Source organism: Mesoplodon mirus, assembly GCF_964341445.2.
Source record: "Mesoplodon mirus genome assembly, chromosome: 9".
In the NCBI taxonomy this organism is placed as follows: Eukaryota; Metazoa; Chordata; class Mammalia; order Artiodactyla; family Ziphiidae; genus Mesoplodon; species Mesoplodon mirus.
This window is the reverse complement of record NC_138985.1, coordinates 39,990,078-40,008,829: the sequence shown is the minus strand read 5'-3', so window position 1 is coordinate 40,008,829 and position 18,752 is coordinate 39,990,078. Positions and strand designations below refer to the sequence as shown.

Sequence of the window (18,752 nt, the reverse complement as noted above, 5' to 3'; positions counted from 1 at the left end):
GGGCTCCTACTGGCCATGTTTGGGACAATTTAAGAATAAAAAAAATAATGGCTGTAGTAGATTGATAAATAAAAAGGCTCTTCATCAATGTCAGTGACATAAAAAAACAAGAGGGTGAGGGGATTGTTCTAGATGAAAAAATATTGATCATGACTTGTTTAAAATGGAAAACTGATGTTTTCCAAAACATACAGAAAAGTAGAAAGCAGGTACTTCGAGATTCAACAAAGTTAACATTTTTTTCCTGTTTCCATCTATCTATCTATCTATGTATCTATCATCTACCTATCTATATTTCTAGGTATATTTCTTTTTTTTTGCTGAATCATTTGAAGAAACAAAATAGCCAAATGTATGATGTGACCCTTGACTAGACTGTGGTAGGCGTGGCGATGACGTGGTTACATAGGAGAATGTCCTTATTCTTTCGAGATGTGTGCTGAAATCTTTAGGAGAGGAGAGTCATGATGTCAAATGAATCAGGGGAAAAAAGCTACAGATAGAGAGAGTGTATCAAAGTAAAAAGCTACAGCATCGCTCAGTTTGGTTTGAATATGCTTGTGATTTGGAGACCCAATATGAAGATAAACATGTTAAGTGATAGCTCTAAATTTCCTGAAAAATTGCTTTATATAAAACTCATTGAAATATAACATGTAGGCAGAAAAATGCACAGGTCGTAAAGATACCATTAGATGAACTCTGAATATTAGGGTTTTAGTTGTCCAACCATATTTAAATGAGTTATGAAAAATATGAAAATGTGTTTAATTCAATGAAGAGCATTGAGTATTCTGAGTCAATCATGGCGTGTTCCTTTCTCTCTTTAGATACTGGTCCATCTCCTGACCCATATGTTTACAACTGGACAGCATGGACAGAAGACAGTGACTGGGGAAATGGCACCAGACAAGGCCATCATGGGAAGCCTTTCCTTCACCCCGCAAAATGGAATTTCGTCTATGTGTTCCACACACTTGGTTGGACTTTTACAAACCCCCTTAGCTTCTTCTTTACCTTTCCTTCAAATTTTAAATTTTTTCTCTTTCCGTATTCTATAATTGAGAATTACAACACTGGGAGTTTAACAACAGTTACTCTTTTAACTTTCCTTGAGTGGAGGGTGAGGGATAAAAGTTAAATCTTGGTTAGCCTTGCCATATCTCCAGGACATCAAATAATTAAAATGAGAAGAAGACAGGTTCAACTTTCATTTTTTAAGACAAAGCTACTCAATTTTTTTCCATCTAAAACAGTAATAAGAAAAATAATATTTATTTATTTGCATCGCACACGGATGTGCATTTGTTGATTTATTATTTAATTTTTTTATGTTTTTAAAAGAATTTTAAGAATTTAACTTATGCTCTTTGTAGGAAATTTGGAAAATGCAGAAAAACGCAAATGGAAACTCAGTCATCATAATTCATACCAGATATTATCATTGTTAACATGATGGTGTTTTCTCTACTAGTATTTCTTTCTTTCTTTTTTCTTAGTATTTCTTGATTAAGATCATAAAATATATACATTTTGATCAATATCATGAGCATTGACTAAAATTCTTGCACGGCTTGTGGGATCTTAGTTCCTTGACCAGGTATCAAACCCAGGCCCCAGCAGTGAAAGCACCGAGTCCTAACCACTGGACCGCATGGGAGTTCTCTAAACTTTTTTATATACATTATTTTAATGACTGCATAATATTCTATTGAGTAAAAGTAAAATAATCTAACTACTCTTCTTCTTTGACATAGCCTACCCTCTTTTTTTTAACCCCAAATGGTATCCACTTTGCTTTACTATTAGTGAAGGATTTTTTTTTTTAAGGAGGACTAAATTTAGGTTATTATTAGCAAAGCTGCTAAATTCTTAGTTAAAAATCTTACCAGGTGCCACCTGGCTCTGAGTATTGCAAATCTGCTACCAATCATGCAGACTCCAAATTTCTAAATGTTTGGTCTGTCTTCATGAATTACAGACAGCTTCTCTTTCTTCAGTTAACTTATTTATAAATCAAAATAACATATTAATAATACATGGTCCAGTTGAACCGAGTACAAAATATATAACAAATACTATGCTCGTCTATTTAAATCAGCTGATTTAAAGCCGACTTTTTTCAGTCCCTTCATGGCCCTGTCAGTTAATTCCCCAAGTGTCATGATTTCTTTGACCTGACAGTTTGCATGGAGTCACTTAGGCTCACTAACACTCCAGATTCTGTGTAGCCTAGTTAACATCCATTAACTTAACTAGTTAAGATGTCTTTGGGCTTCCCTGGTGGTGCAGTGGTTGAGGGTCCGCTTACCAATGGGGTTCGTGCCCCGGTCTGGGAAGATCCCACATGCCGCGGAGCTGCTGGGCCCGTGAGCCATGGCCGCTGAGCCTGCGCGTCTGGAGACTGTGCTCCGCAGTGGGAGAGGCCACAACAGTGAGAGGCCCGCGTACCGCCAAAAAAAATGTCTTTATTTAACATCAGTTTCCAGCCCAGAAACTGCTGTTTTCCTAACAAGACGGTTTTGAATTTCCATCTTCTGCTGAGGTCTCAGAGTTAACTAATATTTTTCCTCAGCTAAGTGCTGCCTCTGTGGTCGGTGCCAGAACTAACATTTCCTCACGTATCACTAATTCCAAGAGACACCTCTTCCCCCTATAACCTCTAACAGAACTGCCTCTTCATTTCAAGGTAAAGGGGGATCGCAAGCCTTTCCTGACACTTTATTTTTTATTTTTTGGGCTGCAACTCGCGGCGTGTGGGATCTTAGTTCCCTGACCAGGGATCGAACCCGTGGCCCCTGCAGTGGAAGCACAGAGTCTTAACCACTGGACCGGCAGAGAAGTCCTCCCTTTCCTGACACCTTTGACCATGTGATGAACATGGTCTTTAAACATCTCCATCTCACAAGCATCCATCTTACAATACTTGTTGTTTCAATGACACATCTGTGCCAGGTGCCTCAAAAGGATTAGAAAAATCCTTGAGCCCTGAAGGAGAGGAATTACTTTCACTAGCTAGCCAGTGGCAGTTAGATTTAGGTTAGAGCTGGAAAAAGAAAAAGAAGGACTCAAGGGCCCTAGAAATGTTAATGGAAGTACTCCGTTCCTTTTTATACCCACAATACCCTGTTTCTTTTTCATCACTTACTGCATTTTTATAAACAAATACTACCAGAAGGTGGAGGATTCTAGTTCCCTAAAAGAAAAAAAAAGTTACTTAACAATATAGCTGAACTACTAATATTGTTACAAAAATAAGATAGATTTTTGGATATATTTTTAACTCCCTTGGACACCTACATTAAATGTATTTTCTGTGGGAAACATGTATTTCAAGTGCCAGATCACTTCCTTATAAAAATTATTTATTTGTAAACTAAGGACTAATGGCATTATCCCACTAAACAGCTCTTTTCATTTTAACCAACTATATACAATTACACTTATGTTTGTGAGATTGTTTTATAAGGTTTTATATAAAAATGAGCACCACCTTCTTTTCTGAAGGAGCCAGGACTGCATCTCCATCCTGTTTTTCCTTTCCCAGAACTATCTCTAAATGGCAGTTGTTATGCTTTAAGAAACATCAACTTTCTATAATGATCATATAATGTAGCCAATAACTAAACATTTCCCTCCTCTCAAAGGTCAATATTTCCAGAAATCGGGACAGTGTTCAGTGAGAGTTTCTATAAACACAGCCAGTGTGACTCTTGGCCCTCAAATCATGGAAGTAACCGTCTATAGAAGACACCGACGGACATACGTTCCCATAGCAAAAGTGAAAGATGTGTATGTGGTAACAGGTGAGTGGAATGAACTCTAAATTAACTGAGCATGAGACACTTAGTTTTGGTGATGTTAGTGGGTTAGAAAGAATTAGAGCCAAGTATTCTGGGTTAGGTTAAATGTCATCTGGACTCCTTCTCAACCTTATATATTTAATAACGTATTCCATCTATGTTTTCCAGAATAACCTGGGGAAACTCTAGAAAACTTGTATAAGAAAAGGGAAAATGATGCTGAATTATCCCTAATTTTAATTTCTAAATTAAAAACATTAAAGTCATCCACTTAAAGTCAAGCAATGGTGACTTCCTTTCTTTCTTTCTTTCTTTTTTTTTTTGGATATATCTTTTAGATCAGATTCCTGTATTTGTGACTATGTCCCAGAAGAACAATCGAAATTCATCTGATGAAACCTTCCTCAAGGACCTCCCCATTACGTTCGATGTCCTGATTCATGATCCCAGCCACTTCCTCAATGAATCTGCCATTTCCTACAAGTGGAACTTTGGGGATAATACTGGTCTGTTTGTTTCCAACAATCACACTTTGAACCACACCTATGTTCTCAATGGAACCTTCAGTCTCAACCTCACTGTGCAAGCTACAGTGCCTGGACCTTGTCCTTCACCTTCACCCAGACCTCCAAAAACCACCCCTTCTTCGGGTAAGTGTTTTCCAGGTCATTTCTGTTGTCACGGTTCCTTAACTCCTAGAAAAAATATTCATCTGTGTTGTATAATTGGATCCTTAGTTAAAGAGACTGTGTAAAGACTCTGCAATGATTCCATTTTCTACCTGTTGATTTCCTTTAGCTACTTTATCACCATTTTTAGTTGTTAGAGTTTGGAAGAAAGGAGAACGTGTTTAAAGTCACTTGGTGACCTGTCTACAGCTCCTTGACCTTCCTAATTCTCACTGGCCCTTGTTATGCGTATGGATGCTTTCCCCCTTCTAGCCTGTCACATTTCTGTTTGCCTCCCTTTTTTTTTAGTTAAGAAACACTGACCCCTTGTAAACATTCAGGCCATCCCACTGTCCTTCCTCCCCCTCCCACATTTCCTTCCCACTTCCATTCTCCTCCCCACCGTGCCCACATCCACCCCATGTCCCATGAAAACTCAGCCACCCTTAAATGTAGCTTACAGATAGGCTCGAAAAAGAATGCACCTCGAGAATATTTCTTGGTTGGCAGGCTGGAAAGATTCCAGACACTAAAATTATTCTAGATATAAGGCATAATTACTTAAATCCCACCTTCTAATAATAGTATATGAGGTCATTCAAGAAGTTCTTCAGAGTTTACTTTGTGAAGCATTAGCTTCCATCTGATTCTACACCCTACCCCACACCATTACTATCCTTCCCCACTCAGCCATGAGTACATCTTACCATCCTGGCATCCCGGGGATGGTAATAGACTGACATCCTCTCACTAGACACTAGAGGGCACCATCACCAAGTCCGGACAGAACACTTGATGATGATGTCCAGACTTGTTGCAATTGGTTTTTTTACCCAAACCTGTTAGATATAAATAATAAACTGTTATTAATAAGTGTGTTATTAATAAAAATATCTTGCTAAGTCAAGCATATCTAAAACAAGACACTATAAGTTATTACTGATTTTGATTAATTCTTTCTTGGAATGTTTTAAATTATAAAATTAATGCATGTCCCTTAAAAAAAAATTCAAATACAGAAATTTCAAATAAAAGTGAAAGTTCCTCTTCATGCTCTCCTCTTGAGAGTTAAACCCTGTTAAGGGTTGGTAGTGTTTCTTTCCGGATCTTTTTCTGTGTATTTACAAATATATTCTATAAATACATATAGGATTTGTGGTTTTGATTTTTAGGTAGATGGGTTCATGAAATATGTATGCTACAGTTTGCCTTTTTTCATTTAACAAACATCATAGACATCTTCCCATTATCAGTACATTTAAGTCTAACTCACTTTATTCAGTGGCTTATTTATTTAACCATTCTCTTACTGATGGATGATTCAGTTAATCCTAATTCCAATTGTAAATATAACTGCATTGAACAACTCGAAACATATAGCTTTGTTCTGGTATTTCTATAGGAGAGTCAATTTATTTATCTACAGGAATTGGTCTTCCTGGGGTTCCCTGGCGGCACAGTGACTGAGAGTCTGCCTGCCGATGCAGGGGACACGGGTTCGTGCCCCGGTCCAGGAAGATCCCACATGCCATGGAGAGGCTGGGCCCGTGAGCCATGGCTGCTGAGCCTGCACGTCCGGAGCCTGTGCTCCACAACAGGAGAGGCCACAACAGTGGGAGGCCCGCATACCGCAAAAAAAAAAAAAACAGAATTGGTCTTCCTTACAAATAAGCAGACCAGGTGTAAAATTCAAAATAAATTACAGGTGCTTGTTACATCTGTCTAGAAATTCCTGAATGGTAAAAGTCTTAATGTTAGGTTATTTAATGTTAGTCTATGTTGAATTGCATTTTTATAAAGCTAACTTATTTTTCTTAGAACATATTTGTATCATAACATGCAAAAAATATATATTTTAAGTCAATGAAAGAGTATTTTTAATTTGTTATTATTTTCTATAGATGAGACCATAAGCTATAAGGTAGCAATTTGTTAAATTTGTTGAATTAGTTAAATTTCATAGTGAAAGGAAGCTACCTGGCTTTATCTAAAGGTGTTAGATCAACCATAATCAACCCCAAAATGCCTTAAAGCAACCGTGAGACTTAGGGAATGGAGGGATGGGAATACGTAATGGGCCCAAGGTGATGATAGGAGTCAGCCCATGACTTGAGAAAGGGGTTGGGGTACTTGTCCTCTGGAAGAGAGAACATTTTTCAGCTATGCAGAGCATATTAACAGGCTTGGATTATTGAGCACTGGATTATTATTTGACCAAAAATTATGTTGTCTCTGCTATAGTAAGTGGCTTCAAAATAAGTACAGCTATTACATAGAAACCAAATGCAACCAAAGGAGTGAGACCGAAGCAGAGCTGAAGTGATGATTCAGGAAGATAATTACATTATAGGGCAGACAGGTATGCACTAGTTTTAAGCCACAGAATTCTCCTCCCTTAGCTAACCGTGCCATTGATCATTTCTGTGTACAAATCTAAAAAGAAAAACCTTTGTAAGACTGATGCACAAATCTAAAAAGAAAAACCTTTGTAAGACTGATGCTAATCAGTGTAATATCATATATAATATGTATATATCACATGTATATCATATCATGTAGAACTTTTCAACTTTCCCAAAGAATCAAAGGATCTCACACCATTCTCTGAGTAACAGGGACATAAATAGTGAATTAAGTAGGACGCTTACCTTCTTCCCCATCTGTCTGTTAAGGTGTTAGTTTTTCTCCATTAGCCCTTTAATCATACCTTGGCTTTATATGTATAGATATAGATTTGACATTGTACATACCTCTGCAAAACTCCACATGCATTTTTATAAGCATTCTACCAAAGATAAAATCATGGACATTTATTAGTCATTTTTTATGAGAAGTTTTATTTTAAAAGATGGCAGGGTCATCATTCCATGCTCTAACTTGACAGCTAAATTTCACCTGTCAAGACCTTCAAAAGGAGTTTTCTAGGCAAGAGCCAGCCATCTTTAATACCCTTCACAAACATATCTTTTGCTTCGGAGCCCATCAGTTAAATCTCAGAATAGGAAGAATGATTGCCCTGTAACTTCCACAGGACCACCATGAAACTCAGGGGACACAGCCAACCCTGCCATAGCCAAGCCTGCTGATAAACCACGGCATCTGAATCTGGCATGGCATCAGAACCTTTCTGGGTTTTACCCAAACAACATTTCCCAAAGTGTGTGCCATGGAGCACTCGTTTCTAGAGATGCTCTGAGAACTGCTCTGCGAAGGTCCCTCTGAGCAAAGGAGCATCACAGGCACATTCATTCACCCACTAGAGGCTCTGAGGAGCCCTGGAGGAGTCTCCCAATTGGCTTCATACTTACATATCCCTATGTTAGAGATGCAGCTCTTATGAAGCTTTGATTCCCCCCAAACTGGGTCCATTTTCATGCCTTTGGAAATTTGAGACAGTAATGCTTTATTTTCAGTATTATATTTTCTTTCCAGTCTTTTTATCTTGTTAATGGAACACCAACACTTTAATTAGAGGTTTTTAAATTGTAAGTAATAGGCTTCCCTGGTGGTGCAGTGGTTGAGAGTCCGCCTGCCGATGCAGGGGATATGGGTTTGTGCCCCGGTCCGGGAAGATCCCACATGCTGCAGAGTGGCTGGGCCCGTGAGCCATGGATGCTAAGCCTGCACATCCGGAGCCTGTGCTCCGCAACGGGAGAGGCCACAACAGTGAGAGGCCTGCAAAAAAAAAAAAAAAAAAATGTAACTAATAGAGCATTAAATTCTTTGCTCTAATCACACTCAAAGGGTTATTTTTCAACAACATCTTGTATTCACTCCTTTCCTTCCCCACACCTCTGCTCATCGTAGTGACTGTATGACTTCTAGAATGTCAACTTAGGAGCTATGAGACATTCAAACAGGGAAAGAATTGCATTTTTCCATGTTGTTTCCTTCTTATCATTTAAAATTATCCACCTTAACGTTTAAAATTACATATCTTATTACATATCTATGTTATAGCACATCTGTATCTACATAGATGTATAGAAGTACATATTGGGATAAGGAAATGGATATTTATTAAGTACTTCCTATGTGGCAGACATGAGAAGCAAGTTTTTTTTTTTTTTTGCGGTACGTGGGTCTCTCACTGTTGTGACCTCTCCCGTTGTGGAGCACAGGCTCTGGACGCGCAGGCTCAGCGGCCATGGCTCACGGGCCCAGCCGTTCTGCGGCATGTGGGATCTTCCCGGACCGGGGCATGAACCCGTGTCCCCTGCATCAGCAGGCGGACTCCCAACCACTGCGCCACCAGGGAAGCTCCCGAGAAGCAAGTTTTATATACCTTATTTAAGTTTTATAGTTCAACTCTAGTAGGTCAGTAAGTATTGTCCCTATTTTACAGATGAGCAAATTGAGGAAAGAGAGGGTAAATGACATGCCCATGGTCTCAAACAGCTAAAAACAAGGGGCCTAGAATTTGAGCCCAGAATACCTTCCTCCAAAATTACAATATAATTTTATCTGTTGTAGCCTGCTTTATTTCATCATGATTGTTGTATTACACATTTTAATATGGCTTCCACCTTTCATATGCTATTTGTGCTTGAACAAGATACAGGATTATGTTTACTTACATAATTTAACAATTTTATAATGCCTTATAGCTCTCACATCTATATGAATTGTTACACATTTAGTTCAAATTTCTGCAGCAATTTAATAGTATAGAATTCTTGATATTTTTCTAAAGAGCAAGTAGACAAATGTTTAGATCTTTGGTAATATCATGTACATCTTTTACATTCTCAGCAAGTACCCTAAAATCTTGTTTTTCAGACTCTTCAGTACCTGCTGGTGACAATGCCCTGAAGCTGAGGGAGATTCCTGATAAAAACTGCCATATTAACAGATACGGCTACTTTAAAGCCACCATCACAATTGTAGGTAAGACCATGGAGGAAAGATGTTAGAATCCACCTTGGGTCACCCACTCCCTTACCTGACTCTGGAGGGGTGAGGATGGGGAGCAAGGGCACCCACTCTCTGTCCAAGGTGGTACCACATGTGCACAAGCAAAGATTCCACTAGTTTCTAGATTTCTACCTGCCTTTCCGGCCTTCCTTAGACATCCTGGTGGAAATGAGCCCTCTGTGAGGCCCACAGAGCAATGAGCCTGCCAGGGGGCCTGGACCTCCGACCCTGTGCAGCTCAGAAACCTGAATGAATGTGGCCTGAAGGAAGGCCAGTTGCAAATTCTCACAGCTCCCACTTTCTTCCCCTGGGTGATTTCACAAAGTCACACCTCCTGTGTGTAAGAAAGAGGGTTGAACAGGGCCACCACACCGGGCTGTGCGCTTGGGGCGCTGCTCACAGGTGCCCAACAGAGGAGACGGCTTGGGCTAAAACCCACCTGGTGGTCCAGGGGCTACAACTCCGCCTTCTGATGCAGGGGGTGTGGGTTTGATCCCTGGTTGGGGAGCTAAGATCCCACATGTCTCACGGCCAAAAAGCCAAAACATAAAATGAGCAATATTGTAACAAATTCAATGAAGACTTTAAAAATGGTCCACATTAAAAACAAACAAACAAATCAAAATAAATAAATAAACCCCAAGCTGTGCCTACTGGGGCTGAGCCACTTGGGCAGGAGAGACAGCAGCCGAGGCCTGAGCCTGGGCCTGCCCCCCTTCAAGGTCATCTCTCCCGGAAACACCTCCTCAAGTGGGTGCCGCCTCCTGACACACACACACAGGCTCCAGGACTAAAGATCAAGGTTGGGCTGAAGAGCTGTTCAGTATTTTTTTTTTTTTTTTTTTTTGAGCTGTTCAGTTTGACTTTGAAAATGCTGCCTGGACATGTACCCAAAGCTCTGGGGCAGATTCCCGGGTCTGGGGTGGTGAGAAGCTGAGTCCATTTTGTTTGGCCTTCTGATTTGTTAAGAAGTGGTTTCGTTTGGTTTGTGTTGTATTTTGATGTGTTTTTCTGCGGGGCATTGTTCCATTAGAGGGAATTCTGGAGGTTAACATCATCCAGGTGACAGATGTCCTGATGCCCATGCCACAGCCTGACAACCCCCTGGTGGATTTCGTCGTGACCTGCCAAGGGAGGTGAGTACATTATCTCCAAGAAAGGGGCCAAGTGAGGACCCCAGGCTGAACAAAGGCCTTCATACCCCTCTCCCCTTTAAAGTTGATTTGAATTCTAGTTCCTCAGCAAGCCAGGATGAGGAAGGACCCTCCCAGGTGCTCTCAAGCATGCACTTGCTTTGCTAGAGTTGAGCAATGCTCATCACCTTTAACTGTTGAAGAAGAATTACTGATTGAACACTTACTGTGTCCTTAACATTTTACTTCTGTTTTCATGTCAAATCCTCACACAGTCGTATGAGCCTCCTCATTTACACCAGTGATAACAGTACCTCCCTAGGTGGCGGGTACCTGGCAGAGCAAGGTTCCTGGGTTGAGGTCTGGCTCAGAGCCTCTTAAGCTCCCTGAGGCTCCTCCAGAGTCAGGGGAGGCAATGTGGAAGCGCTGTGTCCTTGTGCTAAATAGTAGCAATGCCTGATCATCCTGTCTCGCTTTAAAACTTACAAAGCTCTTTCTAATGCATTATATAGTTTGATTTCCTAATGTTTGGTTATAACTATAGACAATAGACTGAATATAAACTAATTAATATATAAATACTGTATCAATTAAGCCATTAAATATGTGAATGACTTACTAATTTACATATAAGTCAATCAAGTAATTAAAATGTATGTGTATGTGATATATAAATTAATCAAGAGAATGAGCTGGTATAAAAATGAGGCCTTATTTGATCAAAAAGGATAGCTCCAGGGAATCCCTGGTCAGGGAACTAAGATCCTGCAAGCCACGGGGTGCACCCCCCAAAAAAGGGGGGGATAGCTCCAAAGCTCTCTGGATTGGGGAGAGAATGGGATGAGGATGACAGAAATAGAGAAAACCCTGACTGAGGAGGTGAAGCTGCTTCAAGAGGCCAGGGGCCAGGTGAGAAGAGAACATGAACTCATCTAATTTCCCATGCCCTCATCAGGCCCAGCTTCAGAGCCTGGTCTCTCCATCCAGGAAGTCTACTCAGAAGTGAGACAGTGGCTAAGACAGTAATGCACGGTAGCTGAGTGGTTACAGGGACAGCTGTCAAACCTCTTTTATTCAAGTCCCAACTCCACCTCTAACTGCTTTTTTAACCTGGGGCCAGCGATCTCCCCTCCCAGAGCTGGTTTGTCACCTGATGCATTAGGATAATATGACTTTCCTCATCAGGTCATTGAGAGGAATAGACAAGGCTGTATCACTTATCAGGAATTCAGTGCCTTGCACACAGTAGATGCTGCATAAACAGCTCTGGTTGCTGCTGCTGCTGTCATATCTCTGCAGGAACCCACGCAGGGCCGACTGGCATTTAATACTACCTTTGCCTAACAGCTAAGCCGTCTGCATCTTTGGGCATCTAGGGAGCCAAAAAGGAGAGGGAAGCTCCCAGCAGTCCCTTGCCTTGGGGGACATAATTTCTTCCTCCTCCAGCACGAGGGGCTCATCTTCCTGAGGATACAAAGGAAACAATGACTCACAACCAGTCTTGTTTAAGAGTAAATTAAGATCCCACATGCTGCGGAGCAACTAAGCCCGTGTGCCACAACTCCTGAGCCTGCGCTCTAGAGCCCGTGAACCACAACGACTGAGCCTGCGTGCCACAGCTACTGAAGCCCATGTGCCTAGAGCCCGTGCTCCACAACAAGAGAAGCCACCGCAATGAGAAGCCTGCGCACCACAACGAAGAGTAGCCCCCGCTCGCCACAATGAGAGAAAGCCCGCACAGAGCAATGAAGACCCAACGCAGCCAAAAATAAATAAATAATTAATTAACAAAAAAAATTTTTTTTTAACATCCTTGCTTCTTTTTTTAAAAAATTCTATTTATTTATTTATTTATTTATTGGCTGTGTTGGGTCTTCATTTCTGTGTGTGGGCTTTCTCTAGTTGCGGCGAGCAGGGGCTACTCCTCATCGCGGTGCGGGGGCCTCTCACTGTCGTGGCCTCTCTCATTGCGGAGCACAAGCTCCAGATGCGCAGGCTCAGTAGTTGTGGCTCACGGGCCTAGTTGCTCCACAGCATGTGGGACCTTCCCAGACCAGGGCTCGAACCCGTGTCCCCTGCATTGGCAGGCAGATTCTCAACCACTGCGCCACCAGGGAAGCCCTAAAAAAATTTTTTAAGAGTAAATTATATGTGACAATTTCATGTCATATGGTTTGAATAAGAATAAGTAGGATTCCATTTTATAGAAATGTAGTGATTTTTCTTTCTACACTGATGTCATATTCCTCTCTCTGTCTCTCTCCGTTTCATTCGTGCCCTCAGCATCCCCACAGAGGTCTGTACTGTCATCTCCGACCCCACCTGCCAGGTCACTCAGAACACAGTCTGCGACCCTGTGGACATGGACCTGGGCGACATGTGCTTGCTGACAGTGAGAAGAGCCTTTGGTGGGTCTGGGACATACTGTATGAACGTCACTCTGGGTGATGATGCAAGCCTGGCCCTCACGAGCACCCTCGTCTCTATCCCTGGAAGAGGTAAGTTTTGTTTTATGGTTGTATGAACATTTCATGTTGGAGATAAAGTGTGTATCCAATACCAAAGGTACTCAAGGCTTCACTCTCAATATTTAGTTTTATTTCCATGTAAAATTCATTGAACTGTTGTCAACGTGGATTTGAGAAATGGCATTAAAAGCCAACAGCAAATCTACTTAGGGAAGGGATGAGAGAGAGAAACCCAATGAAATAATGGCCAGAGAAAAGCCTTTTGATGAAAAAAAAGCAGCTGTGATCATGGACAAGTAATAATGGGATGTGGTCACTGCATGCTCAGATAGATTTGTAATTCAAGAGGAAAGTGCAAAGCCCAACATCAAAAAATAACAATGTTCTCCAATTAAGCTACAACAAAGGGGAGGCCGGTATCATGTTGTCATTGGAATCCACCTGGGCAAAGATATGAAGCCATGAAGAGAAATGAGAAACCAGGTGGACTCCTGGTTCCCTTCTAACTTGCCATGTGCCCTCTCTTTCCCTTCCCAAATTCTACCAAGCATTACACTGAGACAGAAACAAACCAATTTACCTAGTCCTTAAATGTTCACCAGAAAAACTACTCCTTGTCCCCTTTATGCTCGGAGAGGTAAGATATTAGCAAAATGGTTGAAGGAATTTCATTGAGAAATTCCCATTTACTGGTGGCTGCTAATCTTCCCCAACCCATAAGGACTCTACCTGGTGACCCTAACTGCATTTCACTTATAACTGACTATGTTGTAAGATACTGCTTTACCTCTTAGAGGAAGTGCTACATGGTGGGACGGAAGGCACAGATTAAATTGTGCGCACGTTACAGCACGTGTTTTGCTCCTTAATTTGAGTATTGTTGGATACAACCTAACAACTAACTCACAAATAACTCTTTCGGTCGTGGAGTCTATCTTATAAGGTGAAATGTACTGAAACATATATTTACTCATTAACTATATAAAAGGCAGCTTTAACCTCATTGAAAGAAAAGCGTACGTAATCATGCATATAATTATTTGCATGAGGCTTTATTGTTGGTGAGATCCGAGGTGTAGTTAAAAGAAAAGAAAAGAATGCAAAGGTACGCTGCTTCCTCCCAGGGAGGGTGCATGGGGTCTGGGGTGCAGAAGTGGGGAGCCAGGCAGAAAGAGGCAGCCGGAGCCTCTGTATTCGAGTGAGTGTGGATCTTCTACACCATCACCTCCAGGAGCTACTGGGGTTGTTTTTCTTGTGCTGTTGCAGTTACTTTTAGAATTGCCTTTTAGAGTCCCAACCTATTCTGTGAAGCTTTCTCAGTTCTGGCAAACCACGGTTCTCTTACCTGGATTAGACGCTTGGATATTTGCTTCCCTTTAATCCTTCTTGTAGTGAGTGATAACTTTAGGTGTGACCTGAGCCATTTTTAAAATCCAAAAAAGGAAGCTCAGAAAGAGAGCTTTTAACCCAATGGGAATTGTAACTTGATGACTTGGGTTTCAAAGTCAGAATCTCAAAAGTCCATCATTGTTCAAAGGCAAACCCATTGACTTTTAGCTGAAATGACTTTTAATCTTTGATTCAAGGAACATTCATGAAGCACCTGCAATGCTTTCAACAAATATTCACTGGGCGTCCACTCCATGTCCATCACAGCTCCAGGCACCAGGTAGCCAGTTCTAGATAGAGTGGGAACAAGGTGAGGAAGGTCCCAGCTTTTGTGAGCAGAAAGAGGCAATAAACAAATAAGATGATATTGTGAAGACAAGGAAACAAGGCATGGAGAGTGACAAACATGGGAGAGAGGGCACAGAGGTTGGCTCTCTAGATTGGGAGGTTGGGAAAGTCCTGCCAACGCAGTGGCACCCTCTTGGTGAAGTGCCTTCTCTGAATGAGGAGAAGGGGCTCCTCCTCCTCCTCTGAGACCTGCATTTCAAGAATGAGCAGCCGGGCTTCTCTGGTGGGGCAGTGGCTGAGAGTCCGCCTGCCGATGCAGGGGACGTGGGTTCGTGCTCCGGTTCGGGAAGATCCCACATGCCGCGGAGCGGCTGGGCCCGTGAGCCATGGCCGCTGAGCCTGCGCGTCCGGAGCCTGTGCTCCGCAACGGGAGGGGCCACAACAGTGAGAGGCCCGCGTACCGCAAAAAAAAAAAAAAAAAAAAAAAGAATGAGCAGCCCATCTAGATCCTTATGCACCACAGGTAGGGTTTGGGTTTTATTCTGTGCGTAAGGGGAACCACTGGCAGGGTTGAAGCATGATCTGATCAATGCTTTTAGATGATCGTTCAGACTGCTGAGTGAAGTAAGTTCTTGGAAAGTAGCCGTGGAAGCAGGTAGACAATGAAGAGGTCCTCTCAGGGAAGAGGGCTGGTGGCCGGGACTGTGATGGCGGCAGAGAAGGTGGAGAGAAAATAGACCAACTCGGGCCTCCCTGGTGGCGCAGTGGTTGAGAGTCCGCCTGCCGATGCAGGGGATACGGGTTCGTGCCCCGGTCTGGGAGGATCCCATATGCCGCGGAGCGGCTGGGCCCGTGAGCCATGGCCGCTGGGCCTGCGCGTCCGGAGCCTGTGCTCCGCAATGGGAGAGGCCACAACAGTGAGAGGCCCGCATACCGCAAAAAGAAAAAAAAAAAAAAAAAAAATAGACCAACTCCAGTTATACTTTCGTGGCAGAGACAAGACTAGTTGATTTGCTGGGTTCTGGGAGTACAAAGAAGACATACTCCTTGCTTTATGGCTCTTACAGTCTAGCAAGAGAGAAATTTGTGTAAAGAAGTAATTGCGAGCTTCCCTGGTGACGCAGTGGTTAAGAATCCACCTGCCAATGCAGGGGACACGGGTTCGAGCCCTGGTCCAGGAAGATTCCACACGCCGCAGAGCAACTAAGCCCATGCGCCACAACTACTGTGCCCGAGCTCTAGAGCCCGAGAACCACAACTACTGAAGTCCGTGCACTTAGAACCCATGCTCCACAGCAAGAGAAGCCACCACAATGAGCCCTCGCGCCACAACGAAGAGTAGCCCCTGCTCACCGCAACTAGAGAAAGCCCACGTGCAGCAATGAAGACCCAATGCAGCCAAAAATAAATAAATAAATAAAATAATTTTTTTTAAAAAAGTAATTGCAACACAGTGTGATGGAGGCAGAGAAAGAGAGACAAGGAGAGAAGTGACAAAGGAAGGCATGACATGCTGCCCACATGCATGCATGTCTGGAAGGTGTCCCAAAGGGGCAGACGCTGGAGATGAGTTGGATGTTCCCGGCAGAGGGCATGGAGATTTGAAAGAGCACGGGGAGGATGGATTTTTAGCACAGCTGGAAAGAAGGCAGTGGAAGATGAGCCCAGAGGGGTGTGCAGGAGGATCACGAAGACCTTCACCACGTGTGTGCAGCTGGGTCAGCTCAGACCCCATCAGGTATCTCCGGGACGTGACATCTGTCTCCTGAGCCCGTAACACAGTGTTCCAGACACGCTAACTCATTCTCTAAATGGAAGATAAGCTGCCCCCAAAGACTATGTATTATGTAATGGGAAAGATTACTGAAAGCGCAGAGAGAGCCATATATCTTCTGTTAGCTCTCTTCCTCGTTGATTTAATTGCATTACAAGCAGCATGTCCTCGAGGTGGAAGTTGTCACTAATACGGTCTTGCTTTTGTTTTAAGACCCAGACTCCCTTTTAAGAATGGCAAGTGGTACCCTGGTCTTCGTTGGCTGCATGGCCATATTTGTCACTGTGATCGCCCTTTTGGTGTACAAGTAAGTTGCTGGTTCTAACACTTTAAATCACTAGAGTATATTGTCAAAAATAAATAGCATATTTCTGCACAAGTGGGCTGTTTTCCCTTTTTTTGCTTTTAAACATTTTGTGTGTGGGAGGAAAATCTTCCACTGAATGACGAATACCAAACTAGCCTATTAATTTTGCTGTGTTTTTTTTAATCCCTAAAAATGCTACCAAATGTCAGTAACTTTACCAAATTGTGTCAGCTTAATGTTTAACATATAATCTCAAGTTATAGTAAGCAGACACATTTCTTGCATGAGGAAGAGAAAATAAATATATTTTCATAAGACATCAGTGTCTTAAAAGCCATAAATTAAATAGAATTAACCATTCTGCACTTGGCATGTAAAAGACTGTAGAAAGCAACCTTTTCCAGCTGGAGATCTTTTTTTAATCTGTCCAACACATTGCTTTCAGAAAACACAAGGAATACAAACCAATAGAAAACAGCACTGGGATCGTGGTCAGAGGCAAAGGCCTGAATGTTTTCCTCAATTTTGCAAAGATGCTCTTCCCCGGAAACCAGGAAAAAGATCCACTGCTCAAGAACCAACCGGGAATTATTTAACTCTTCTGCCTTGCTTATGACCAATGGCTCACTCTTCAGCGCCATTTATGTCAGCTATGCTAGAGTGGATGACGATTAACTTTTTAAAAAGATTATCGTAAAGTATATATTGTGGTTTAGGGAGGTCCAATTTTTATTATAGGTTAAATGACATTTTAGAGAGGTGGAGGGGAATTAAACTACGCACAGCCTCATCCATGTTATATTAACTGATAGAACCAGTTAGCAATTAAACTACACACAGCCTCACCCGTGTTATATTAACTGATAAAAACCAGTTAGCACCACTTTCTTTCGTGATGGTTTGTTTCACTTATAATGTCTTAGGTGATTAGTAGGATAGATACACTGTATCCAGAGTAGCAGAAGAAGGTACTTTCATTAGAGTCTGACCTAGGTTAACTTGAAGGAGAGGCTGGACGTGTTCTAGCTTTCCATATAACCATATGCATAAAACCAGTGTATTCCTGTTCTGAAGGTCATGTTCCAAGCTACCTGAATCCTATGTCAATGAACATGCATGAGCTCCCAACAGAACACTAACAGATAAGTCTTTAGTAGGCTTTTCATACTTGTTATACTAAAAAAAAATACTAATCTAATAAATGATTGTGAATATGTTTGTGACCACCTGCCGAGCCCAAATGTGTAAAGGAACAGTACTCATTCATTCATTTTTCCCATGGACATTTATGTAGCACTTTCTGTATACCAGGTATGTTGCTAAGTACATGGCCCTGCACTCAGAGTGTTGACATTCTTGTGGATATATCTGAATTTCTGTACACTCTGGCGCCACAGTTGAAAGTTATAGTTGAAATTATATATTATGATTTTCCAAAAAAGGAGGCCCCTGGTTTTCCTACTGGTTTCTCTATTCAAATGATACAGAAACTTAATCACCAAGGATTTTACTTTCATTTGTAACTGAAGCTACTATATGTCAGTCATGACATTTTTCTTCTCCTTCCTGGAAAATAAAGTATGAAAATAAAAAAAATAAAATAAAGCTCTTGGAATTATTTTTCTAATTTGTTGTTTGCCGTTCAATTTCATTTAGAGTTTTAACACATAAAAAGTTGTTTAGGGCTTCCCTGGTGGCGCAGTGGTTAAGAATCCGCCTGCCAATGCAGGGGACACGGGTTTGTGCCCCGGTCCGGGAAGATCCCACATGCCGTGGAGCGGCTAGGCCCATGAGCCACAACTACTGAGCCTGCGCGTCTGGAGCCTGTGCTTCACAACGAGAGAGGCCGCGACAGTTAGAGGCCCGTGCACCGCGATGAAGAGTGGCCCCTGCTTGCCGCGCTTGCCGCAGCTGGAGAAAGCCCTTGCACAGAAACGAAGACCCAACACAGCCAAAAAAAAATATTAAATAAATAAATAAATTTCTTAAAAAAAAAAATCAACCAACT

General features: G+C 42.0%; 1 protein-coding gene across 1 annotated transcript in view; it reads left to right on the top strand.

Moving 5' to 3' along the window:
- The window catches only part of GPNMB (glycoprotein nmb), a 29,315-nt gene extending 10,956 nt beyond the window's left edge, over positions 1-18,359 (top strand). Inside the window, exons 4-11 of the mRNA XM_082633127.1 lie at positions 831-980; positions 3,648-3,806; positions 4,142-4,453; positions 9,251-9,358; positions 10,419-10,521; positions 12,802-13,016; positions 16,651-16,744; positions 17,190-18,359. Of these exons, the coding sequence (XP_082489253.1) occupies positions 831-980; positions 3,648-3,806; positions 4,142-4,453; positions 9,251-9,358; positions 10,419-10,521; positions 12,802-13,016; positions 16,651-16,744; positions 17,190-17,340 (1,292 nt within the window). The 3' untranslated portion in view covers positions 17,341-18,359. The remainder of the gene's footprint in view (positions 1-830; positions 981-3,647; positions 3,807-4,141; positions 4,454-9,250; positions 9,359-10,418; positions 10,522-12,801; positions 13,017-16,650; positions 16,745-17,189) is intronic.
- Positions 18,360-18,752: the final 393 nt, after the last annotated feature.